Genomic DNA, 26506 nt, shown 5'->3' with positions numbered 1-26506 from the left:
ATTATAATAGCATCAGTGGCACTCTGATGTTTCTTAGCCAAATGTAAAAAGACTAATTACCAGATGAGTTGTTTCTTTTTCACAGAACAAGCCGAAGAGCACTGCTGCTGCAGTGCTGCCACAACCTGCTATTCTGCTTGCCACCTCTAGAGAGAGCTAATGTTCACCTTTGCAAGTGGTGAGATCATGAGCAAATATATATATATATATACACAAGTAAAATAAAAAGAAAAAAAATTACGTTTCAAACATTTCAGTTTGGACACTAGTCAGGTCAAGTTAATTCAGAAAAACTCCGGCAGTTGACAAATATTCTGCACAATCGTGGAAGACGGAATGTGAAACATAAAATATAGTATAGTAAAATACAATTAAATTAAGTTTAATTCATTTGAATTGCTATGATGTGAATAAAAACAACTTAAGGACACCTAAAAGCCATGAGAGAACACAAGGGTCCTCAGGTCCTCACTTCGACAGAAGGGCAACAATCAATGGAAAAAAGGTGGATGATTCCAAAGCTTCGGGTCAGCTACTGCAAACATACGATCACTTTTATTACACCTTAACCTCGACCAGGGAACAGCCATGGAGCAACTGATATAAGGATTTGAGAGATCAAGGAGTGAATATGGGGCAGAGATCTTTTTGTTTTAAAAACAAATAAAAGGACCTAAAACTCAAACCTGAACTTTACCAGTGATGTAAATACAGGTGGAGGAGGTGTTTCAGTTTTGGCGACATTTCTTGGTTGTAAATAACTTTTTAAAATTGATTTAATGTGTTTGTCAAATTTCAGAACCAGGTCAAAAATAACACCAAGATTTTTAACCTAATGTAGCTGAGGTGCCAGGGGCCCTCAGTTATTTTCTACAGGTGTTGAGAGAGGGACCAAACAGTAGCCCAGACTGGACAAACTAAACACCTTTTGAGTTTTTATGACAACTGAAGGCTACCACAGGTTCTCTTTCATGTTTGGAAGGGGAGGGTGAGGGCTATTCAGCTGCAACATGCAACTTCACCACCAGATGTCACTATATTCTACACACTGAACCTTTAAAAGGTGGTCTGGTTCCGTGATAAACATATTCTCTCTATATTTGGTAAAATTATCAAGATTATTGTGCAGTAACAGTTACCTATGTGTGACAGTGGCGTCCACATTGTAGCAGTTACTCTGTGTCAGAAGGACCGCTGTGTTACATTAGACCAGATAAGTTATTGATCTGCGTCTCTCACTCTGCTGCTGCAGAAAGTCCAGCAGCCTCCAGGGATTGTGCTGCACGTGTGCGCTCTTTGTCCTTTCTGCGTCCTCACATCTCTTCCTTTCACCCTCACCCTCCTTCACTCCTCTTTCATCTCTCCTCACCTCCATTTATATACTCCCCTTATTTCATTTCGCCGTGCATTCTTTCCCTCCCTGCCCTTCAGATCCCCCCCCAACCTCCTTCTGTCTTTCTCTGTGCATCCCTCCGTCTCCTCTCTTTACGTCCATAGGTTCAGCTTGTGTCTCTCCCGGTGCCCTCGCTGAGCTTTCTGTCGTGCAGTTAAAAGCCACGGGGGGAATGAGTGGGGCTCACAGAGTGCAAGGTAGGAGGAGAAATGTGCCGGTGTCATGCATGCATGGTGCAGATGCAGGGCGATTAAGCGCGTTGCAACACATTTTGCAGCATCATGATGCAGCAACATTTCGAGGCAGCGCATATGGGTTTTTGACCATGTTCTTCTCTTTGTTTCTACAGAGTTAGAACCCTCCAGGGGTGGAGTTGCTCTGGTGGTTTCACTGGATGGTGTGAACTGGCTTCACAGAAAGAGATGCAGAGACAAAGGAAGGACGAAACGGTATAATTTTGATTTGGGTTAATGTGATTGTGTGACCTTGTGGACACACTGAAGGTTTGTTGTGTTTGTGTCACTCTCTCTGAACGTGTGGTCTTGTAGTCTGTCCTCCCCTGAGTCCCTCCACCTGTTACACAGTTAGGTGTTAATTTACCTTAAATAGGGCAGATTACAGGCTTTATGGCCTACTGCATGTGTGTGTGTGTTTACATGAGTGTGTGAGACCGTACAGTGGTGTGTCTGTGTGTGTGTGTGTGTGTGTCCTGTTACATCCTTTACGTCACTGCTGCTGTGAGTCAGCCCCTCTCTTCCTTTCCTGAGTCACAGTTGCTTGGTTACTGCAGAGCGGTGAAAGTTTCCTATTGCGTCTTTGTCTCCACAGATGGATGAGCCCCGATATTTATTCAAGCTCAGGAGTGAGAGGCCAAATAATGTATGTGTTTGTGTGCAAGCGTGCGTTTGTGTGTGTGTGTGTGTGTGTGTGTCCTGTTTTGTCGACAAATCAGTTTCAGTACATCCTGTTGTTAACAGACTGTGAAGGGCTGTCTGTGCACTGCAGCTGACCTCTGAAAAGATCTGGTGGATTAAAGGGGGACTTGGAAATGGAATTATGTTCCCATGTAAGAGGAAATCATCTTTGACCAATGCCTACATATCCTATTAGGTCAACGTGCCCCAACTTTGTGTTTGCTTAATTGGGTTGAAAGGGTAGCTCCATGTTACAGACACCATAACCCAAAGGTCGCAGGTGCAGTCTCTGTTCCAGACAACACACCGTCATCAATCAAGTTCCCATGGGCCAAGCATTTAACTCTCATATCAAGCATGTAGCCACTATGGGTATAATATTTAGCAAAGCTTGTATTGGCTAAATATAAACTGCGTCTCAATTCAGAAGCTGTATCCTTCTGAGGACCCGGTCAACGCAGCTGACGTTGGTTGTATCCTCCAACGGCCCCTTAAACCGCGTCGGCCAAACCAAAATGAGACGGTCTGGTCTTCCTATTGCGTCACCAGCTTGTCCTGCCCGGTTGATTAAAAACATTGACAATATGTTATAAGAGTGGTATATTCCACTAAACAATTGACTAATTGTCTAGTTGTATTGGTATATTCCACTGCTATGGCAACTATAATTGAGCAGTTAGTATTTGGAAGTGCTCCTTTAAAACTGGGAACTCACACCATGATAATACTGGCAGATGATCTCACTCACACATGACTGAAACTATTACTTACTGTATGTGGTGGCTATGATCACAAGGCTAACCAGGCTAAATATTAGCCCTCTAGCTAACATTGAAAGAGTACGCTGCCAGATTATAGACTCTATAAGTATGGACGACATGACAGCTCCCCAAAAGTGAAGCCTAAGCATCTTGATTGCCCCAGGTGGCTGCGGTGTAGGTCGTAAACCCCCATCCTCCTCCATGTTAGTGGACGGGACATGAAGCAAAGAAGTACACTTCAAGTCAAGTTTTTCTCAAAGATGATTTCTGTCTCTTTTAGGTAGTTCTTATTTTATTTGATGCTAATAACAGGGCGAGACGTCATGGTTGTATTGGTGTTACCTTGATACCGCGACTCCATCCCACAAATGCTACTGCACAGAGAAGGCAGGTCTCATTGTCCCAAGATGGCAGCGTTGGTGTCTGGGATATTTTGGCTTCATTTCTGGAGAGTGGAAGAAATTGGAGACACGTCATCCATCTTTATGTTTCGTTTATGTTATGTTCTTATGGTTAACTTGGCCACATAGATAGGACCAGAGAAGAAAAATCTGAAACAGTTTGATTTCCTTCACCTGTTCATCACAAGATGATGAACTGAACCTAATTATATGCAACTGATTGTGAATCTCTCGCCCAGGAATAAAGACCTCCAGTTCTGGATATCTTCAGGTCAGGTGGCGCTGGTTGATGAGAAGCGGCAGCCGACCACGTGTATCCCCGACCAACGAGGAAGAGCAGCCCTTGACTTGTGGAGGAACATTGAAAGCAGATCAAGGCCATGGTCATCATCCTTCCCTCTCTCTCCTCAGCGCTGTTGTCTTCTAGAGGACCCTCTCCAGCACTCAGCATTAACTTCTTCTGTCTCAGAGTGTCCAAAGGAGGCTTCATGGAAAACACTCATCTTAAATATTCGGGACATTTTCACTTCGATCACAAGGAATGTAAATTTAACAACCCAGCCTCATGTTCTTACAATGAATAACCCAAATAGGTTGATCATTATCTGTGATGAGGACATACCCCTCCAGCTTTATAATGACATAAGCAGCACTCAAGATTGCAGGACAATTATAGGAACTACTGGTTGTGGTGATAACAAAAATGTGTCAAGTCATTTAAAAAATGCCCATTTGCCCTCTGATCTCAACAATAACTCAGAAGAGGATCACAGTGAAGTGTTTCATGGGGAGAATCTTAATATACGCACCCGTAAAAGTCTTTTAAAATCCTATCAAAACTACAAGCGTCCAGGAGAGTCATCCGAAAGGGACAGGAAACTGAGGAGGAGTGTGTCCTTTGATGATGACGTCACGGTCTTCCTGTTTGATCAGGTACCGATCTCCAGTTGACATGACTACTGTGGCTTGGATGGGTTTGAGCTTTATTGTAACTCATGTAGCTAATTTTCTTAGTCAACTTTATCACTGATTTTGTAATGAATATTTATTGTTTTAGAGAATTACTTTCAAACATTTTCTGGGGCTTTAAGAGGTCAGTGTTAGTTATTACCCACTGTTGCTCTTCTCAGGAGGGTCCCACCATGGAGCTGCACCCTGAGCCCTGCACATCTCTGCCAAACACCAGTACCTTCAACCTGCCAGATGTCACATTAGACGACTGCGGTACAAACCATTCCAAGTGTTTGACACGATTGTTTCCCTTAACTGATAAATTATGCACAATCAACATTACTGGAGACTCTTTATCAATGGTAGAAAACACATTAAATCAAATACTGCACTTAATTGGTACCATAAAGAGATCATTTTCGTTTGACATTGTTTCATGGTGAAATATTTCCCTTTTTATTCTACCAAATGAATTACACTTTTGAAGTTACGTTACAGATTCAGATTTTATGAAAAAAACATGGTAATCTCATACAATTTAAGGAATTGTTATAGGTTAAACCACATACATGTAATGATTATCAACTGAAATAAAATAACACTGACAGAGAAGAGGCCATTTTTCTGCAATGAACAATACAATTTACTTTGATATTTGACACATACTACTTCCACCACTTGCCCCCTTTGCGTTTTCCAAAGTATTCCATATACGTAACTTTGATTTTGTTCATGCATGCAGTTTGGACTGGTATATTCTACTGAAATGTGCATATGATAAAAAAAAGAAGCATAAAATGTCATAAAAATTACAATTTTAAAGGATTGAATGTTGAAAAATGTTGGGAAATATTAAAAAAAAATCTTAATTTTTAATTAATTGATAGGAGAGACAATATTTTGACATTAAAACTTATATCCAGCAAATACATATACTTTTTCACATGTCACTGTTAGGTTATCTATTTTAGAAAGGCCCTTGACTGTGTAACAAGATCTGGGTGTGTTACTTTAACTTTTCTGTTTGACTTCACTGTTTGAAAATCCTGCTAAAACCCAGATGCTGTGGGCTGTTGGCAGTTCATTCACTAATTGTGTGTGTGGTTGGTTTTGCCTGCAGGCTTGGAGTGGGAAGACGACTTCTCAGCTCTGGAGTGGAGCTGGCACCTCCAGCGCGTCAGTCGCTCTCTGCACTCCACCCTTTCCCTGTCAACACCGAGCTGGACTGCTGCGTCCAGGCCGGAGCGTTACCTCCCGTCTCAAACCTGCCTCTTCCTCACCCATGTCGCTGAGTCAGACCTCGAGCTGTGAGATAAACAGCCGGTGACAAACACACACACACACACATACACACACACACACACACAGACACACACACACACACTGAGCTACAGGTGCTGATGTCTATGACACAGTGGCAGTCAAACACAGCCTTTCTATCACGCTGGCTGCCTTCAGCCAAAGGCCATCTCACTGTCACCATGGCCCAATGTGACATCCACGCTTGTTTTTCTTTCAGACGGCCAGCCTTGGTCTAATGGAAAAACTGACTAATCGTCCAGATCTACGTCCTCTTCACCTCTTCCGACTCATCTACCCCCACCTCCCTCCTCTTTTACGATGAGTCAGGGATTGTAATGGCTTTTTTCCTCTTTTTTTCCTCTTTCATTCTCTCTCTCTCGGCCCCAAATGGATTCAAAGCACCTGCTGTTCATGACATCACAGCGCTGCAGGACTGTGTGACAGTGCATTCAGCTTGAACAGTTGACACAACCACTGGCTTGATGATGTGAAAAAAACAGCGGGTTGCATAACAGCGCTGGTACCTTTCCAGCTGCAGACCTCTTTGGAAGCTGCTTTTTATGCCAGGTTGCGTCCTTGGACCTGAGCGGTGAAACAGAGACATCTATAATGTCACTTCCAACTTTTAATGAGTCATAGTTTTAACGTGTCTGAAACCCAATTCTACGTTTAAATGGGTTGGATTCTAGAAATTCCCGGTTTATCTTGTTGGGATGTTGTTTCTACAGTTTGTTTTGCTCAAACAGAGCATGCGTGTGGAGGCCCTGTTTGCCTGCCTCATTACTGAAGTGTATTCAGCCCAGAATTTATCAGAGGCTGTGGCTGAATAAACAGTGTGAGCCTTAGGGGCCAAAGGAGGCAGAAACTGAACAAACTCAAAGTAAAAGATAATGTTTCCACAGAGTGCCGGCATCAGCGGGGTTTGGTTGATTAGATACAGTGTACCTGAGGAGCAGGGGAAAGCTGGCAGGACCAGTCTTCACAAACACACACACACACAAACGCACACACTCACACTCACACTCACACACACAAAGCTCAAGGACACATAAGCTAAAAGTGTTTATTTTCTCAGAGCTGGGAGAAACACACGTGTAAAGTGTTATTGTTGTTAAACCTACATGATATTTTAACATCACTGTCAATGTAAAGGCCAAATGACTCTGGTGTTCTTCATGTGACTCCATTCAATAAAAGCTTTTAACTTTGGGTGACCATTAAGTTTGTTTTTATTATTGCCTAAGACTTTTCTGATGTATCTTTTTATTCTAGCAAGTTTTACAAAGCTGCAAATGCCTATAGATGACTCAAAATGCTGAGAGCTAAAAACACTGCTATGCTATGCTATGCTATGCTATGCTATGCTTTGCTATGCTATGCTTTGCTAGGCCACAAACCTATGGTCTTCTCTTCTGTCGGTGTAGTTTTGTAAAAACAACCCCAACAGCAAGTGGCAACACACCCAGTTTTCAAATATCACCTTTCTTCAAGAGTTGCTTATTCCACCTTTAAATTCAGCTATGGAAAAGATTGAATTAATTAAGGAACACTTTCAGGATACTATCAGACCAAATGAGTGTGGGTCTCTGCTGAATTTTTATATTTTATGGACAAGCATAAAGGTTGGGGGTTCATTTTGTTGGTCAAGATGAGGACTGTGCAGGATTTTTAACTGCACCATTCAAGCCTTGTTACACAGATATCATCTATGGTGATATAGTCCCATAGCACAGCCCATGTATGCTCATCAATGTTTACACTAAGTTCAGTTTACCATGTCTGTGCAACACCCTAAATTACAAAACACCAGTTTGGCTTCAAGGCATTGAAATTACTCAGCTACTTTATCTCCTGGGAAATTCAAGAGGCGCACTATCTATCATACCCTGCAGGAAACCAGGGTCAACATGAATTGGAATCAGTGGGGAGGTTAAATGTGACCTTGTGTACTTAATGACACCTTTAAAGTTTGGGACACGCCTACAGGACAAACGGTCCAGCAGGGAACCAGAGCTCAGTGACATTTCCAGGTCCAACCAAACAAATAAACAAAGAGATCATCTGTTGTGGTGCAGTAAACTGGGTACAGGGTATTCATGCTGAGCAGAAACCATCCGTGTGGGTTCTTTCTTTATAGTGGCGATTAAAGTTGGCCTTAAACATCTGATGAAACAAAGGAGTAATCTGAATGTCCTGGTAGACAAAAGCTGGCAAAATGGAAATGACCAGCAAACTGTTGGACACATGGGATCTGATACATAGAGCAAGACATCGTCTGCATAAAGAGAGATTTTGTTTGATGGGTTCAGCCTTCACCCCCCCATATTGCTGAGTTATGCCTAACAGCCTCGGCCAGAGACTTCACTGCAAGAGCAAAAAGGGCAAGGCTGAGGGGAAACCTTGGCATGAGGAGTTTAACCATAATATTAACGTAAATGTCTTTTCTGTATAATATAAAAGAGGAATAAACATTTGTAAAACTGCTCCATAGAGAGTTAAGAAAGCTTGAAGAAACTGTGCTATGGAAAATTCATCCTGAACATGACCTCCCTCTGGACTCCCCTGCCTGTCACAGTGAAAAGGGCAATAATCCCAATTGCCAACAGTTGTTTTCAGGGCCCCAGGTCGAACAGACTAAGTGGGAGGGCAAGAGGTGTGAGGGTAATTATTTAAAAAAGGTTAACTATGCCTCTCATTCTTAGTTAATAGGTTTGGCATTAGTGGTATGGTGTCCAGCCGTTTATATCAATAACATTACTATTATGACATTATCTTCTCTCATTGCAGAAGTGAAGTGAGTTTTTTTTCCTGGTAAAAAGCAAATGATGTGACATATTTTAAAATGAGCCCTGGCTCTGCCTCTGTACATTGAGGTGCGGCCTCGAGGACTGTATTCAAATGAAGCAAAGCAGGGGTTAGGTGATAAGCCACAATGGAAATTACGTTAACTGCTTGGAATTAAAGGAGTGGACCAGAAACTGCAGTGTTTATGTCTTTTACTTAATCTTTCAACTATCTCATCTGTATTTCAGGTGGTAAAACATTTAATTCACTCTGTTGTATTGTGGTAGAACAGTCTGGTGCTCATGATTAAAATAAGCAATGGAAATTTAATTTGGACATGGATAGACAGTTCTTTTTTATCATAGTACAAAAGGGGCCAATGCCACTTTCTTCACAAATATCAGTGGCCATTAGTATTGTAAAGTAACTAATAATAAAAAAAGTCGTTTTTAGACTTCATATTTAAAACATAAGACACATGATCATTTGATTAAATATAATGATGGATGAAACTTCACAAGTATCCAGAGCATTTAAAATTAGCTCTACTACTAACTACTGCAACATATAAGTACTATAGTATATGGCTATACTATACTACTATACAATATTCTACTATACTAGCAATAATAAGGATTTAAGAATAACAGACTAGATCCATTGTGTACAATGAGTACTTTAACTTTTAATACTTACACTGTGTAGCTTATGGCCTACTTCTGTACTCTTCAGTACAATTTGAAATACAAGACTCATACTTGTAATAGTGTTTTTGTTACAGTGTAATTTGTCTAAGTAAATAATTTGGATACCTGTTCCATCACTTACTACATTGGTCTATTTGACTTTTTATAGATTAAACTTCCAAAGTATCCAGATCAGTTAAAATTCGAAGAAATGGTCACCAGTTGCTTTAATTGTATCGGATTAGGCTGCAACACTGTTTACCCCTGAAATTTAAATTTTTTGGGGTGAACTATCCCTTTAAATAGGCCCACCTCGTGTGGCTTAGTCTACTAGTAAAACATTTGAATGCAACAGTTTACAGAGCACTTCTGCTACTTTCACTTTGTCCTGGTTGACGATGTGCAATACTACAGCTACTGTGGTTAAAACAGATCTCAACGGGACTCGGTGCAGTTTCCTATGATGCAGTGAAAGTGTCCAGCAGGGGGAGGGGGAGGAGGCTGCTGGAACATCTGGGCATCAGGCTGGGGGCTGCAGCGCCTCCTCTGATTGGCCGAGCAGCGCGACGTGTACCTCAGTCAGCGACAGGTGGATCACATGTGACGATGACCTGCGGGAGTGTGCGGCTCGGGCACGCGCCTCTGCTCTCCCTCTGCCTGTATGGAGTGTGAGTGGTGACGCTCTGATCACTGAGGAGGAGGAAAGTTAGTGCAACTTCCAAGGTAAGACTTTTATTTTTTTTTACCACATATTCAGTCATGGTGGTTCATTCACGTCCTTTGTTTCTATTGCACTGGAGCCTGTTTATCTCAGTTATTAAAACCGTTGGGGTGATACAATGTGTGTTAGGGAGATAAAGAGTGAGGAGGAAAAACTCTTTAAGGGGTGATGTGGAGGGTTTTTTCATCATGTGCACTCCTTTGTGTAAAAGTGCTTTAAATTTAAATATCAGTATATTTAAAAATATATACTTTGAAGTAAGGAAGGGTGATATGCAAACATTTTATTGAGATAAACACGTTCATGAGTCGATATTAATATTCATCACGATAAATGTCACTTTAAAAAAAACGTTTTTCTCTCAATTTACAAAAACAGACAGGGTCCTCAAAGTCTTAATGAAATGGCTAATGTCAGTTTAAAAAAAAAAGAAGTGAAGCTATTAGTTACATCTCATCATCAAGATCTGTGAGACCTTTGTGTTCTTAAAGGTCCTCATGTGTCCACATATTCGTGTTTTGAAGTCTATTCCGTTGTGCAGACGTAGATGTACATTTTTTTTCCCCAAGACAAAATAAAAAAAGAGAAAGGAAAAAGGAGGTGTGTATTTCCTGGAAGAAAAAGGAGTTGTGTATTTTACTGTAAGTTTAAAGACAGACTTTTGTTGTTTTAAACTCGTCTTTATGGACAGAGAATGAAAAACACTTGAGGTAGATGAATCATGTGTTATTCCTCCTCATTGTACTTACACAATGCATTATCAATACATCCATATGAATAGGACTTTGGTTATATTGCTATTGATAACATATATATAGCGATAATTAACAATATTGTTTTTTTGTCAATTCCCTGTGAATCCAGAGCCACGGCACATTTAGCCATGATAATAACCTCTGACATCAGGACGTTTGTTTAGTCATGTTTTGGCTCCAGTATTTCACGTCAAACCATTCCCTGGTTCAAGTGAAGTTCAAGAGCAGCAGAGGTGAATTCGCCCGACTGCTGCTGCTGCTGCTGCTGCTGCTGAGCGTGCATGGCTGCTCTCTGTGTTTTTGTGACCTTGAAATGGGCATTATCTCAGGACTGTGGGGATAAGAGAGGTGTAGATTAACAGGCCAACATCATGGAGTTTTCACACTGCAAGAGGCTGATTAGATACAACAGGATGCAAGGCTGTATGAGTTGGAGCGAGGCCTATGGAGTAAATGGGGGTTACAGGCCAACTGAGGTTAAACTCTGTGCAAATAGTTTTGAATTTAAACACATTTTTCTTCCAGGCCTGTTGAAGCAGTGAGATCTGTCAGAGAGAAGAAGGAGGAGAGGAGAGAAGGAGGCAGCAGCAGGATGAAGTCCAAAAGGAAGGCCGTCAAACCATCCAGCAGGACCTGGTCTGACCCGGAGCCAGAACTAGAGCCGGACACGGAACCAGAACCTGGCTCCAGCGAGCAGGAGGGCTCAGAGGCATCGGTGCGGATCGGCGGCTCCTGGAGGGGGTCGCTGAGGAGCGGGGGCAGGAACCGCCAGGGAGGAGCCGGCGGAGGGAGGCGGAGGAGGCAGCACTCCTCCAGCACCAAAGAGCGCAGCCTCCGCCGCCTGGAGAGCAACGAGCGGGAGCGCCAGCGCATGCACAAACTCAACAACGCCTTCCAAGCGCTGCAGGAGGCCATCCCGCACGTCAAGACCGACAAGAAGCTGTCCAAGATCGAGACCCTGACCCTGGCCAAGAACTACATCAAAGCTCTCACCACCGTCGTCGTGGACATGTCAGGGGCCTGCCTGCCCACTGGTGGGGTACCATCAGAGGCCAGTGCCGCCAAGCTGCTCCAGTGCTACCAGCAGCAGCTTGAGGACGACGGGGAGGACGATCTCACCCAGTACCTCACCCACATGCACAGCTTCGGCCAGCGCAGCTAACAGTGACTGCGAGGTGGGTCAGAGGCCAGGTGGGGGGGGGGCAAGAGGGCATCGGTCCTGCTGCTCTGAGATCTGCTCAGAAATGATGCAGGGACAGGAGCTGTTCCACATCATAGACACGTGACAGCAAACTCCTAACAGGAAGAGATCCGTCTAGAAGTTGCCCCTGCTGCAAAACATGGAGACTCTTGAGGACCATTCACCTTGCAGACACAAAGTCGGACCAGAAAGGAAGGGCTAACCTTTCGCCATTCTGTCCTTTCTTTTCTTTTTTTTTGGTTTGAGCTGAGGCAGGGAGCTGTTCTCTTTTTGTGTTATCTTGTGATCTTCTTGTGTCTTCTGTTGTGAAAGCTGCTGAGCGTAGCCTCAGGTCATAACTGTCACATCCAGGCAGAAGAGAAATGCAAGCAGCAGCCCCTAAATATTGAAATACTGAAGCGAGATAAAGTGTTTGCTCATCTGCTCACGTTGACGGCCTACCACAAATGTGAGAACTCGATGTACTCGTCTTGCGGGTTGTACAGTGGCCGCGAGGCAGAGGAGATGTTTTCAGTGTATATTATTTGACTTTTTGTGTCTTGAGGCAGGACTTTGTGGTGAAAAAAGCGCAGGAGAGGAGACATGAAGATACTTGACGAGTTCAATAAACACATTTATTTATTGACAAGAACTGTTATTTTTAACCATGCACAACACCCGAGAAATGTAGCCCATGATGTCAAGCACGGACATGTTGCTCTCTAGAGGAACAGATATTCTCAGTTAATACAATATTAACATTTAGCTGCTTCATATTAAGACATCCACTTACGACTTGGGTGAACATAGGAAGCGATTCATCAGTGTGTGTGGTTTATGAATATTTCTTTATGGAAAACTATTGAAAATGAATTGCTCTGACAACTGTACATACACTATTCCAGCTTTAGATACTACCATTGCAACACCGACTACACTCACTGTAAAACACTGATATCTTACAGATTTATAACAAAAATATAGTGTTTTCTGACGATTGTTTTTTCTCACTGCTCAGTCATTTGACTACAAAAGTAAACGACATGAAAGTGGAAACTCCTGAGAAAGAGGAAGGTTCAGTTTTAGCAAGTCAACCACAAGACTTATACAAGTAATCAACATGTTTTCCCTTATTTACAACGCTAGACATTGCACTTACTCCATGACAGCAACAAAATAGTCACATCATCTTTTTTTTATGTTTTAGAAAATAACATTTAAATCTTGGTCAAAACTAGAATGGCACTCGTACCTCGGCCGAAGCCCATCAGTCCCCCTTGAAATTCAATCTAGCTGCACACTCAGATATCATTCGCCCAAATATGCCAGATTTTTTTCCCCCCATCAAGATCATTATTTCTTGAGAAATACACAGAAATGATGAAAACAAATCTCACAATGTTACAGAAAGTGAAAACAAAAAATCATGGATCTCTCCCCTTAACAGAATCTGCTCCAACACGTCTTTCTTGGCCCATATCCCACCCTTCTATCAAGTTTCAACCAAATGGGTTCAGTAGTTTTTGCATAAACCTCCAAACGGACAAACAGATCACTAGTAAAGTGTACAAGCCAATCAGGAACCACCACAGGCAAATTAAGCTACTACAGAGCTTGTCACAGCTGCTACATACAGACTCCAGAAAGGACTCCAGCTCTACTCTACACAAAAATTTCAAGTAGAAAGTCTAAATATTTTTCTCAATCACATTTTAGATTAGTAGTTATTAGACTCTATCTTTTACTATTAAAAGAGACTAATAAACTGCTTTTACTGGTGTCTCAGGTCGTCTCACTGAGCTATGGTGGTTTCCTCTGGCCAAACAAGCAGGACTGTAACATGCAGTTACCCTAAATGTAGACTACACAAAGTCCCTTCAGAAACTTGTGGGTGACACACGCACACACACACTGGAATGAAGTGTTGCAGCGGTGTGTGTGTGTGTGTGTGACAATAGAAGCAGCCTGGATCAAACATTGCCCGTTTCATCCAGTGATCACAGAGTAATCAGACTTTACACTGTTCTACATTGTGTTATTGACGTGTTGCCTGCAGACTAGGATGAAACATGTTTTTGTTTTACTTTGTACACAATACCAGCCCTCGAGCTATCAGTTCAATACAGACTGTAATCCATGCACACTAATGTTTCCATATACAGTTCTATATGACATTATAAAATATATTCTAAAAAGCCTCACCCTTCCAGAGACCCCTCAAACATCTCATCATGATGAATAAATAAGAAAATTAACGTGTTAAGACCATTGAGTTCAGCGTCAGAGACAAACAAACAAGCAGTGGCCCAAAGAAATTACACAGAAATGTACAGAGGACATGAACACTTTATACAATGAATATTCAGGACTGAAGGACGTCTGCAGAGAGAATCATTTCTGCATCCAAGTTATCAGAGGTCATTGAAAATGCCCAAAATCTAAACTTTCTGCTTTACTGACACGTGACGTAAAGACCGAAGGCTGTTCTGTGGAGGTTGAACTGTCACTGCTGCTACCTCAGCGTTACATGTTAAAGTGGGTTTGAACAAAAATTCACAGGTGACAGGGTTTAGGATGTCTACATACAGTTTTGTGTGCGCCTCGGAGTTCATGTGTGCGTCTCGCATCCAACAGCATTGCCGTTGACCTCCCCGCTCCCGACCAGGAGAGGGCTCTGAGGGGCAGGGGAGGACTCGCATGTTAGAGAGGGAAGACGGATGCGTGGCGCTTCCAGGGAGTTTCCTCTCACCGTGATGTGATCCCATCCACCCTGAAAGATGGACAGGGGAGGAAGAAAACAGCCTCGGAATTTATCCTTTTTTTCAAATAAACAAACAATAACACTTAGGGTCATGTTAGGTCATGTCCTTACCATTTTATTATTTTTATTGAAAAGATGGGGTTTAGGGTTCAATAAATGTGGTAGGTATAGAATATGTGATTGCAAATTGAAGTTAAAAATGTAATTCAGAGAGTGGCCACACAGACAGAGCCTTGATAAATGGCACATAGGAGTTTAGTTTCCTCGATGACTTACCCCAATGCCGTAGTCCCACGACTGTCCTTTAGGGTCCATGGGTTGCACCCCGAGTCGATGGCACACTGTCCCACAGCTCAGACTGAGGCTGCCCTGCACCTTGTCTGCTATGATCCACACCTTCACCCACACAACAACAAACCAACAGAGGTCACCCACCAAACAACATACAAGATGTAACTCGTCACGATTTACAGAAATACCTTTTTATATATTACCAATCAATCTGTTAATCAATAACTGAAGCTAAATAGGTCTCACATGTTGGCAGCTTCAAATAGTTGAAGGGTAACTGTCAAATTCTAACAACAAAAGCCAGTCAACTTGATGGATCATCCTTAGTCTGTCCACAACAAGCTCATGTTTACCAGCAAACCTCACACTCCTGGGCTTTAGATCTATCCATAAAACGTGCTTGATTATTTGCATATAGAGTTGGGAAGAGAGAGATCCGATCACAAGTGGTCACAGGAGACACATTCAGGACGCATTGTAATGTCAGGCGTGAACATATCACTTAAGGCTGTTCACTTGTGATTGGATCTCTCAGGTCAGAACAGGACCCAAGACACTGAGCAGCTGTATTAATATGTTGGCTGTCACATCAACATCTATCGGTTAATTCAGTGTAGACAGTAAAGGGCATCAACAGTCAGGGAGGTTTCATGGTGCAGTACAGATGTCCTGGTACCCACCTGGTCCAGAGGCCCAACAGAGACTTTGCGTACATTATTAGAGATGTGTTCCCAGGAGGAGCCCTGAGGGTAGCTGGGAGTCACACCCTGCCTGTACCACAAGTTACCTGGACAGGAAATAACCACATCAGACATGATCAGTAACAGTCTACCAAAAAAAAAAGTCTCTTATAAACAAGATTTTTGTGTAACTCACTGTTTTCATCTACAGCGTGGACTGATGTCCTCCCTACAGAGACCTGCTTCAGCTTCTGTTTGGCTGGGGAGGGGATGTGGAACCAACAGTCTCCTGCAGAGGGAGACACAACACACACAAATAAAAAACATGTCTGTTGGCCGCATCGGAGGCTGACAAGTTCTGACTGATTCTGTGTTGACAAGAACATGAATCAGGTCTTCTCCTCTTCCAGGCAGAATATAAAACAGTTCATCCCACTGACCTGCAGGACTCTGAGGAGACACTGATCCTCTATAAAAAGCTGAACCGTCCTTTGCAATGGCCCAAACTTGGCTGACAGCACCAATGGTAATGGACTTGAAAGGCTGGTCAGTTCCCACGTGGAGCCACGAGGATCCCTGAGAGATCAAGAAGATGTTAGAACAATTACTGCTCAAACACTTGTTAAATTTTTTCTGTTGCCTTATTAATGTGACTCACAGCAGGTGTCAGTGCAGTGACTCCCAGTCGGCAAAGCACGTCCCCCTTGTTGCTGATGGCCCACAGAGGAACCACGTCCACGCTGCTCTGAGTGGCACACGGCAGAATGGTCACGTCACTCAGTGGGATGGGTGGGATTTCTTGCCAGGGTCCAGTAGTGGTCAATTTACATTTCCTGTGTAGGAGGAAAAAAAACATCATATGTGCCTTCTATTTAATGATCTATAACAAAAACCATCTGTGATAAGCATGTTACATTAACACTAGTAATAGGTATGGTTAATTATTGCCTAATGATTAATCACAAAATATATTTAACCACACTGACTTAATCGACCCGCAGCAAATGTCAGGGGCAATGGTCACACTAATATTCCAGTGTTGCTGTTTACAGTACCTGCTCCATCGCCTGCGACGGACAAAGTCCTTCATCGTTTTGTAGCCATGATATGACCTGCTCAGAGAGAAGAGGAGGAGGAAGCACAAATTGAAGAGAAACAGAGGTGAGGTTGGGTCATGACCATGAGGGCAGCATGAATGAGCTTGAAGGAAACCTACGCTGGAAAGTCAGCTGCGAATTGCCAGCCTTCTCTGTCTGTCCCTCCAGAGACACTGTAGTCGATGGCCCAGTCAGAAACCTGAAAACAAAAGATGAGAAACTTGAGACAAAGCGAACACATCAGCTTTTATGACTACACACCATGTCCATAATAATTCAAGACCAAATACGCATAGTGTTTCAAATCACAACAGGGCATTTCCCTGAGTTTGTGTGTGTGTGTGTGTATGTCTCTGGCTTGGAGACAAATTCGGGAATTAAATGACGTTAATCGGGGATTAAACTAATTTTTGGGTGAGTGACATTGTTCTGGTTAGGGGGCTATGACAATGTGTATGTGTGTGTAGCTGTACTTAACCCATGTCCACTGCGGAGAGGGAGGCTTAGTGTTTGTTTTTGTGCACTCATGGAGTCCTGATGCATCACTCCACATGTAGCGGTCCGTAGGTAAACCTCTGAAACAAAGCATACACACTTTGACTAACTTTGCAATTAAGAACAAACTATCACAAACAGTCAGCTGCAGAAGATAAGTTTGAATTTGTTTGTCATAACATGGGGTTATAGCAAAGGTTTAAATATGTAGTAGAAAATATGGAATGTAAAACCTCTCAGCTTGTGCAAAAATTCTTTAAATCCCATTAAGTTGGATTTATATAGCAGAATTGGGTTTGCTTTTTTATTTTGTAATATTTAGTGTAAGCAAAACATTTTAAAATGTGAAGTCAGTGGAAATTCATCATGGTTCTTCTGGTCTTCACTAACACTTAATACCGATTTATAATCTTAATCTCAGAGGTATCTGGAGCGAGTGGTCTACCTGCTTGTGTAGCCCGTGACTGGGTTCCACCTCTGGTTCTCGTAGATGTAGACACTCTTGACATCGGTCTGTGTGTAAATGTTATCTGTGCTGCTGGCCAGTCCCTGGAAGAAGCCCCCTCCGTAGCCTCCGCTGTAGACCCAAGGAGTGTGGTCATAGCCAATCCCCCACACTATCCCAACAGTGTTACACTCCACCGAGCGCAGGTGACCTCCGACCTGCCGCCAGAACCTGGACAGAGTGAAAGAGTGGTAATGGTTGAGATGGGAAACTCCTGTACTTTTACATCCTTATTTATCAAAACTTATGTTATATTCTCTCTCTGGCTGATTCTTACATCTGGTCGCAGGGTGTGGGGTAAGGCAAGGCCTCCAGAGCAGGAGAGGGCTCGCAGACAAAGATGTCTCCTTTACAGGTGATGGACCAGATGGCGTGTTTGGAGGGAGGACCCTCGATTCTCCTGGAGTCGCAGGATGACACACTCAACAATGCCAGCTGGAGGGAGGGAGGTAGAGGCAGAGGGAGGAAGTGAGAGAGGGAGACACATGTGATAAAAAGAGACAGAAAGATGATATGAAACTGTAGAATCACATTAGAACCAATAATTTACCATCTATAATTCATCTCTTTTTTTCATGGCAGTTACTTTATCACCGAGGGTAGTAAAATCTATTACATTATACTGATGTGTATTTAATAATGTTATACTGTTACTTCAGTAGATGAGTGATGGTTTGGATGAAACAATTGGGTTTTAAAATCTTTCTTGCATCAAGCATGCTGTGCAGTTTTTAGACAAACCCAGTCGTGCATTTCCAGCTCTGTGGCAGCTGCCAATCTGATCGGCCACCTCTGTTTGGTCCGCTCAGGAGTGTAGATGGCAAAAGTGTGTTTGGAGTCATTCAGCACAGGAACCAGGATGGTGATCTCGTTGATGAAGGAATGCAGGTACTGGAGAGAGGGAGAGCAAAGAGGGAGGAAATGAAAAAAGCAGAGCGAAAGTAAAAAAGTAAATAGAGGAAGAAAGACAAAAGAGGCAGTGATCGAAAGAGAGGAACAGCAGCACTTGTTAAGTTAAATGAGTCATTCTATTTTCAGTGCAAATCTACTGTGTTAACATGTATAAGCATTGTGACAAAAAAAACTTTTCTATCACAAAAGGCACATAAGCCAGTTGAGTGTATTGCACAGGCACGCACGCGCACACGCACACGCACACCTTCTTCTCCTCATTGAAGTTGTAATAGATGAACATGATGCCGTCCTTGTTGCCATCTGGTCCTGAGAACTGCTCTAAGGCAAATTGGATGTCTATCCACTTGTGTGGCTTCCAGTCTCTCCACCACTGCATGGTCCCCTTCTTCACCCACACAGACTGTAAAGGGGGGTGAACGTTCAGACAAATAAATGGATATATTGATTAATGAATGAAAGAAGGAAGAAAAGGGAACAACATAAGGAAAGTATGACATGTGACAGCCATAAGGAAAAAAGGAGATGTTCCTGCAGTTGTGCAAGAGCACATGCACCTGTACCTGTTCTATGGCTTGTTCATAATGTCTGAAATTGTCCATCTCTCTCTTGGTCCTCTCACTTAGTTGCTCAAAGATTTGTCTCTTCCAGGTAGCTGTCTGAGCTGGAGTTACAGACAGACTCATGGACTGGATTGACTGAACCAAACCTGGAGGAAGGAGAGCAGTAAAAGAAATCAAAATCTAACATACATAAAGGAAATAAAATCTATAGACATTTTAAACATTAATGGCACCACAGCTTTCCTGCAGACATGGAATGGAAATGTGGACATGCTAACCCTGCCTGCCCAGGCAGTACATCACACATCTTGCATCATTTTTATTATTGGCATTAAAGCTACAAGTTAGTGTGCGCGTGGGCGTGCACGTGTGTGTGTGTGTGTGTGTGTGTGTGTGTGTGTGTGTGTGTGTGTGTGTGTGTGTGTGTTAGAGAGTGCACATTAGCGCTGCAGGTGTGTGGTTATAATTTATGTTTCAGACACAAATTCGAAATGTACATCCCTATCAGCTATCTAACTAAACTCACCTGAAGAATTCCCAGGGGAGTTAAACCAGCTGAGTTGGGAATGACTGTCCACAGAGCAGCCTCCTCCACTGACCCAGGCCCACAGGGGGTGCTCATCTACCCCATAGGGGTCCTCAATGGCAAGGGTGTATGTAGCCACAGAGGACAAGCTGCAAGTGTCAGAGGATTCCATCACTGCTCCAGTCTGTGCCTGCTGGACCTGCGTCTCCTCCAGGTCCACGTTACTCCACTGGGGGTTGACAGGACCTCTAGACTGACTCTGTAAAACAGCTGCTCCAGCACAGGGAGCTGTGACCTCTCCTTCTCCAGAGATGTTCTCCTCTTCCAGAAAAGCAGGAGCGTCAGATGCAACATCTTTTAAGGGCTTCGCGGCCTCTCGATCAGAGACGAGATCGGAGATGAAGCTGTCACTGGTGACTTTGGGGATGCAGGGTTTGGGGGTGTCAGAGGGCTGGTCAGAGGTGTGGTCTGAAGAGGCATTAAATGACTCTGGGATGTCAGATGTGACAAATCCGGGGGCTCCATCTGTAGATTCTTTCTCTGTGTCTAGTTCCACATCACTCGCTACAGACTGAGCACGCACCTCACCACAGAAGTAACATCCAGCACTATGAACAGAATAGAGAGAGAGAAACTGAATTAATTTTTAAGCCTTTTCCCAGAAAACACTTTAATGTTGCATGTATGTAGACATGATGGCTTCAACTAAAAACTGATCTCCAATTGGTTAAACCTGTTCCCCTCACCTTTCAGTGAAATTTGGAAAATAAACATATCAGTTAAAGCTTGTTTTTAACTTTAATTTGAATCATAGTAAAAGTCATAGTATTAAACTGAAACATTATTATCTTGATTGAGTTCATGTTTAATTTGTCCACCTCCTCTACAACTCGATTTGTGTGTGTGTGTGTGTGTGTGTGTGTGTGTGTGTGTGTGTGTGTGTGTGTGTGTGTGTGTGTGTGTGTGTGTGTGTGTGTGTGTGTGTGTGTGTGTGTGTGTGTGTGTGTGTGTGTGTGTGTGTGTGTGTGTGTGTGTGTGTGAAGCTTCTCCACCTCTGCAGGCTGCTCGCACTGGCACTGGAGTGGGATCGATCTCCATCTCGGGGAACATTGATAACCTTCCAGGTTTTCCCATTCAGTTCACTGGAGGTCACACCCTGTCTGAAGTGCACCGCCCGGTCATCACAGCTGATACCCCACACCTACACACAACAGCAACAGGTTGTCATGAATGTGTCCAAATCCTATGACTTGACACCATAATGCTAAATCACCAGAAGACAGAAGGTAGTGAATATGTTACTTCCACACAGTTGTGTGCAGGATATGATAGAAAGTCACCTGGTCATTGAGTCCTACGTTGATCATGATCATTTCTCCAATCATGCTGATCCAGCCTGAGCCACACGGGTTGTGAGAGTTCACACCACGTCTGAACCACACCTGAATAAACAGGAGAGGGAAAGACTCTTTAGCATTAAAATAATAGTGTATTCGCATACTAGCATGTTCCTCTAAACTAATGCAGTTTTCTTGTATTTCATACGGTGTTGGAGAAATGAATCAACTCCAAATGGTAAAGAGACTGTATTTATTCAGCAGTATTTCAGTCTTATTGACAACTCAGAGTGCTTTGCCTAACCATCAGGGGCAATTTGGGGTTCAGTGTCAGTAAGAAGCTTTGAACCTTGGGATCGAACCACAAACCTTCTGGTTAGTGGACAAACCTCACTACCTCCTGAACCACAAATGGTCCCCAACAGACTCAACAAAGGCTCAACATTTAAGCCATACTGTTCAACATTTTATCATTTTATTTTATCACGAGGTCATTTTATCTGTCTGATGGTTGTGCTATGGAAGTAAAACTGATGCACTTAAACTATCTTACTATACTAGCTTGGTGTAACACCTGTAATGTTTAAATGAACAATTCTCTGTGTTATGTTGACAAGAGTTCCTGTTATTTTGTTCACTACATTCAAATCAATGTGAGTGGGAACAAACAGAGACACCTTGCATTTATTCAGTTTAACAACAACCCCACAATCTGTAGCCTCCAAAATGATCATACAGTAACCACATCATAACTCATTGCAAGGTAGTTGTGTGTGTATATATATATATATATATCATTATATCTAGTACTTAATTAGGATTATAATCAAAAGAGAATTTTCTTACTTTGTTGTCTTTGGTCAAAACCCAAACGACATTGATTCCCACAGCTACATGTGTGGCTCCTACATCAGGACTGGGAGAGTCCACCACCACCCAGGAGGAACCTGGCATTCAGAAATATAACATTACATTCCACAAAGAGGATAAACACAAACATACATACACACACAACACATCTTTCTTCCACCAGCAAGCTTGTGTACCTTTGGGACAATCTCGGCCAATGCCTTCCCTGACAATGAGCTGCCCCTCCCACAGCACCGCCCAGACCAGGTCCCCTGGGCCACAGCTGACCTGGACTACCTCACCAGGGAGAGGCACCTCCACCCACAAAGAGCCCTCGGGATTTTGATGATAGATTCCCTCTCTGAACCAAACCTGCACGAGGAGAAAAGGAGCAGTCAGATAATCAAGTATAATAGCAACACAGTGAAGAGGGAAAGACTTCTTTCATCACACAATGCAAATACAGCTAATGAATCCCATAAATAACACTTTATGGATGTGTGTATATAAAATAAAGTCTAAACATCCATTAGATTAGACAGATGAATTACATTAGACACAGTTGTTAAAGGTTATATTTGACTAAGTAGGTTTTACAAGTTTTATTGTACAAATTAAGCTATAGCTCAACTATGCTGTATCAGTGTGTATATATATATATTATTGACTAATGATGATTGCTACAAAAGAAAAAGAAAAATACAGAGTAAAGCATTGCAGTGTGCATGAGAAGATGAGCAAAATACTGTTTCTCCAGAATACAGCTGAATTTGTTTATGTAAATTACAGGCCAACAAGATTTGAAGGAGGTTGCCATGGATACCCAAGGCTAAGGTTGGATGTGTGAGCTGTACCTTGCCCTGAAGGGACACAGCCCACAGTGACAGGCGGCCCCTGGGCTCCTCATTGATCTCCCAGCCTCCGCAGCTGATGTCGCTGAAGGGATCTGGTAGACTTGTCTGCTGCGAGGGGATCTATCAACGCACACAGGAAGAGAGGGGCAGGTAAACAAACCCACAGGCCTCGCACACAAACACACAGTACAATGCTTACCTTGGCCCAGGTGTCCATGGCTTTGTATCGCCTGTAGCGGAGCCATCGCCTGCGACGGACACAGGAGTTCCACTTCTTGTCTTTGGTGTAGGCGGCGGGGAAGTCTATGGAGTAGTTCCAACCCTGCACATACAAACACCACAATCATTACAACAATGTAGGAATAAAAATGGAAGAGCCTGATGCTGACGTAAGCCGGCACAAACTAAAACATCATCACACACTCACCCCTTTGTCGGTGGGCTCTCCCTCAAAGTTTTCATCCATGTACCAGTCGCCCTCCCACTCCCAGCTGCTAGAGGTAAGCCTGAAACTGTCCAGAGGTTGGTGTTGCAGACCCGTGACGTCGCTCCACTGCCAGCGATCGCTTGGCAGCAAACGTTCCGAGAAGCCATCGACCGGATTCCATCGCTGGCGGACAGACAGACAGAGATGGATGTCATGATGAGCAAACAGAGGATCATAAGAAACAAAGAGAAAAGTACAGTTTCAATGTCAGTGTGTTTTAAAAACACACATGAGCTGACACCACCTGGTGATACCAAACAGTTTGCTATCACCGGAAACAATGAATCTAATTAGTATTTTCCCCATTCCACAGTCAGCGGTGAATAGTAAACTGTTGCATTATCTGGTTTTCTGATTAAAAACTGGTTCCACAAGCTGTTAATGTGCTTGTTATGTCACACAGGCGAGGTGTGACAGAGTTTGCAACAGAGGAAGTCTAGCACTTACTTTTTCAGTCAGTGAATCACAAGGGGAAGTCCACATTTTCATTTTGACTAAAGATGCTTTGTAAAATGAGGCAATAAAGGATACCCACAGAAAAATCTTCAGCATTTGTCACTTGTATAGTTCTTTGTACATTTTTAACCTTGTCTCAAACCGTTTTGCCATAAGCAACCTCTCTTTAAATAATGACTCTGGATGAGACCCACTTGATTCTCGTACGTCTGCTCCTGGTAGCGGACAGGCAGGTCAGAAGCGTGGACGTTCAGGTAAACGTTGTTGTCGCAGGCGATTCCCCAGCAGCACTGTTGAGCCGCCGTCACCCGCTTGAACTCCAACTGGGCATCGCGGCAAAGCTCCCACTGCTGGCCCGCCGTGGACAGGCTGTAGACCCGCCCGTACACGTCCACTGCCCACAGCAGGGAGACAGGCATGTCTGCACCTGACTGAAACATGGTGATGGAGAGAACAACATTAAACAACATCTATATATATATTTGTCTTAATATGTCAAGTTCAATGCTGATAAATGAAGGCTGTTTCAGTTAATAGTAACTACTCTGTTACATTTAAGCAGCTAAAAATAATTCAACTACTATTCATTTGACTATTTATTTCTTCCTTTTCATTCTGTGACTTCTTTCCCACACATATATGCAAAACAACACACAGAGCTTAAGTTTCTCTCTGATTAACCTTCATTAATCAGCCCAAACACAGATAAGGCATGACATTATAAACACCAGCCTTGACTCTCTCTTGTAGTTTACATCTACATTCAGTTTAATCCTTTACTTTTATAGACACAACTGTCTCTTGTCTAACAATGGCAGGTATTATATTATTATATATTATAGATTATTACCTCCACTAACAAGGAGGTTATGTTTTCAGCCCTGCTTGTATCTTTGTTGGTCAACAGGATGACGCAAAAAACTACTGAACGGATTTCCACCAAACTTGGATGAAAGGATGAATCCAAACAATGGGGCAGAATTAAATGAGGAGGCAATACTTGGTCTTGATTCTGAGTCTGAAATCTCTGAAGCTGAGGACCTAGACTTTGTTCTACAGGATCAAGCTGAAGTTGTGGGTGTGTCTTGGAATCCAGCTCTCCTAAATGGAGAATGCTCCTCTGATGACATGTAGAAGATGAGTCTTCATGTCATCAAACGAGCCTTCTCCTAAATGAAGAAGGACGAATAAGCTATAACTGAATATAGCAAAGAAACACCCAGCCATGCTTGAAATAACTCAGGAAATGAATACGGGTCATTTTGTGCATTAGAAGGGGTTTGCATAGCTTGTGTGTCAAAGGGTTAAAGTGTGGAAGAGCATTTCCTCTCCTCTCGACGTCAGGGATGTTTTCATAATGACACGTGTTTGTTGTTTGTGCATTGTTGTGATCACCAGCGTCAAACGAAAGCACTTTGCGTGGAGCTGGCCACGCGTGTGTATTCTTCATAACTCCCTGTGTCTCCTATGAACGACGAGCATCAGTTTGTGAAGCCCGTTATTAGGTATGCAGGATTTATTCTGTGTTGGGACTATCACCAGATAACGTGGGCGTTTCCTTTAACATCTGGTGTTATACAGCTGACAAAGTAAAACACGCTGTTGGAGCTCGGTGGCGTAATGAGATCGTCATCAGTCCAGAAGCTAATACTGCTGTAACCATGTCGTTTCGAATCCCATTCAAGTTTTTTGTGATATATTTATTTTTTGACCCATATGATTTATATTGTTGTCTCGACGTGATGCTGACGCGGACACATTACATTAACCCGTGATGGGTTTTAGTTTGATGTTTATGTCAACGACACCTTCAGTAGATCACCGCACTTCAGAGACTTTGGGAAAATGACGAATTTGCAACCGACCGACAACATCTGGAATAAAGACAATAAATCCCCAGTTGCCATGATCCCCAGTTTAACTGGAACATCGGAACACCAGCATGGCTGCTGCTGCTGCTGCTGCTAAAGGCGTGTCCTCTGTCACCGAGCACATAACAACCACACTGATGACAACAACAACAACAGGGCTCCAAAGTGTAGACGATGGTGAATCAAATCAGCGAACCTGTTCGTGACATTCGAAACAGTGCAGCTGCGTATTAGCCCCAATGCTAACGACAGGGTAGCTCCTAATATCCCAAAATTGCTAATACACTGCGGTTGTGAACGGCAGAGAACGAGTGCACACTAGCTCCAGGCTACACACTAGCATTTGTACAGCGGCTGGTTGTGGGTGCAGGCTTACGGGCTTAGCTCTCCACAAATAGCAAATGAAGCAGAGTTCAGACCAACACACCGACCTGTCACCTCCTCTCACAGACCGGCTGGCGGCTCACTCAGCGGGAGGGAATGAATGGACGGCGGGTTATCTTCATCATCTAGCCTCCTCTGGTTGTCACATCCCCATTCCTGCTCCTTCCTCCTCCTGTTTATACACAGGCGATGGTGCCTCCTCTTCGCCACACAGAGACACCGGAAGTGTTCCTGTGCCCCCATTGGCTGTTTCCGCGGCAGCAGGTGTTTGCGGCTGTGACGTCCAGCAGGCGGCGCTGTTGGCCAATGCGTTAGAAACTGAACTGCAGCAGGTGAACAAATAAAGCTACAGGTCTTCAATATAATATAATATAATATAATATAATATAATATAATATAGACTTTATTATTCCTAAAGGAAATTCCTGTGGCGCCTTGCTCCAGGATTACAGCAATACAATATACAAGAGAGCACAGTAGAATAAAATAATAGAGCATCAAGTCTAACAACTACAAATGAAAATAAAAATAAGAGAATCTGAATGTTATAGCACATTTGTGCATCAAAGAAAATAGATTAAGATTAAACA

General features: G+C 43.0%; 3 protein-coding genes across 4 annotated transcripts; 2 read left to right on the top strand and 1 right to left on the bottom strand.

Annotated features, from left to right (window-relative positions):
• The first annotated feature begins 97 nt into the window (after positions 1 to 97).
• On the top strand, positions 98 to 6931 carry LOC118100206. Of its 2 annotated transcripts, none has more exons than XM_035145043.2 (6): positions 98 to 1590; positions 1743 to 1842; positions 3709 to 4402; positions 4600 to 4693; positions 5541 to 5727; positions 5940 to 6931. In XM_035145043.2, the coding sequence occupies exons 1-6, from the start codon at positions 1566 to 1568 to the stop codon at positions 5956 to 5958; spliced, it is 1119 nt and encodes a 372-aa protein (XP_035000934.2). In that variant the 5' UTR covers positions 98 to 1565; the 3' UTR covers positions 5959 to 6931. The 2 variants fall into 2 exon arrangements, with proteins under 2 accessions (XP_035000934.2, XP_047194203.1); XM_047338247.1 differs by having other exon boundaries at positions 5541 to 5743.
• A 2828-nt stretch (positions 6932 to 9759) lies between these two features.
• bhlha15 (basic helix-loop-helix family, member a15) lies at positions 9760 to 11865 on the top strand. Its single transcript, XM_035146131.2, has 2 exons — positions 9760 to 9915; positions 11194 to 11865. The coding sequence occupies exon 2, from the start codon at positions 11261 to 11263 to the stop codon at positions 11828 to 11830; it is 570 nt and encodes a 189-aa protein (XP_035002022.1). The 5' UTR covers positions 9760 to 9915; positions 11194 to 11260; the 3' UTR covers positions 11831 to 11865.
• Positions 11866 to 12469: 604 nt separating this feature from the next.
• tecpr1a (tectonin beta-propeller repeat containing 1a) lies at positions 12470 to 26148 on the bottom strand. The gene is made up of 24 exons (XM_035146130.2): positions 25964 to 26148; positions 23856 to 24092; positions 23146 to 23328; positions 22918 to 23040; positions 22719 to 22838; positions 22062 to 22236; positions 21862 to 21962; positions 21019 to 21120; positions 20731 to 20879; positions 19679 to 20286; positions 19153 to 19298; positions 18837 to 18992; positions 18419 to 18568; positions 17955 to 18112; positions 17618 to 17848; positions 17156 to 17252; positions 16797 to 16876; positions 16636 to 16692; positions 16239 to 16413; positions 16021 to 16156; positions 15777 to 15869; positions 15581 to 15687; positions 14886 to 15005; positions 12470 to 14618 (listed from the first exon to the last, which is right to left on the bottom strand). The coding sequence occupies exons 2-24, from the start codon at positions 24078 to 24080 to the stop codon at positions 14457 to 14459; spliced, it is 3654 nt and encodes a 1217-aa protein (XP_035002021.1). The 5' UTR covers positions 24081 to 24092; positions 25964 to 26148; the 3' UTR covers positions 12470 to 14456.
• Between the last annotated feature and the right edge of the window lie 358 nt (positions 26149 to 26506).

This window comes from Hippoglossus stenolepis, chromosome 21 (assembly GCF_022539355.2).
Source record: "Hippoglossus stenolepis isolate QCI-W04-F060 chromosome 21, HSTE1.2, whole genome shotgun sequence".
Classification (NCBI taxonomy): domain Eukaryota; kingdom Metazoa; phylum Chordata; class Actinopteri; order Pleuronectiformes; family Pleuronectidae; genus Hippoglossus; species Hippoglossus stenolepis.
This window is presented reverse-complemented; position numbering and strand designations above follow the sequence as displayed.

Excerpts from the sequence above, each read along its gene's own strand:
- bhlha15 (XM_035146131.2), top strand. The coding sequence starts at position 11,261 with ATGAAGTCCAAAAGGAAGGCCGTCAAACCATCCAGCAGGACCTGGTCT.
- tecpr1a (XM_035146130.2), bottom strand. The coding sequence starts at position 24,080 with ATGCCTGTCTCCCTGCTGTGGGCAGTGGACGTGTACGGGCGGGTCTAC. Across the intron at positions 22,237-22,718 it reads CTGTGTCCCTTCAGGGCAAG|GTTTGGTTCAGAGAGGGAAT; the intron begins GTACAGCTCACA and ends CTCCTCGTGCAG. Across the intron at positions 16,877-17,155 it reads CCTCTCCGCAGTGGACATGG|GTTTCTGACTGGGCCATCGA; the intron begins GTTAAGTACAGC and ends TTTTGTTTTCAG.
- LOC118100206 (XM_035145043.2), top strand. The coding sequence starts at position 1,566 with ATGAGTGGGGCTCACAGAGTGCAAG. Across the intron at positions 1,591-1,742 it reads TGGGGCTCACAGAGTGCAAG|AGTTAGAACCCTCCAGGGGT; the intron begins GTAGGAGGAGAA and ends TTGTTTCTACAG. Across the intron at positions 4,403-4,599 it reads CGGTCTTCCTGTTTGATCAG|GAGGGTCCCACCATGGAGCT; the intron begins GTACCGATCTCC and ends TGCTCTTCTCAG.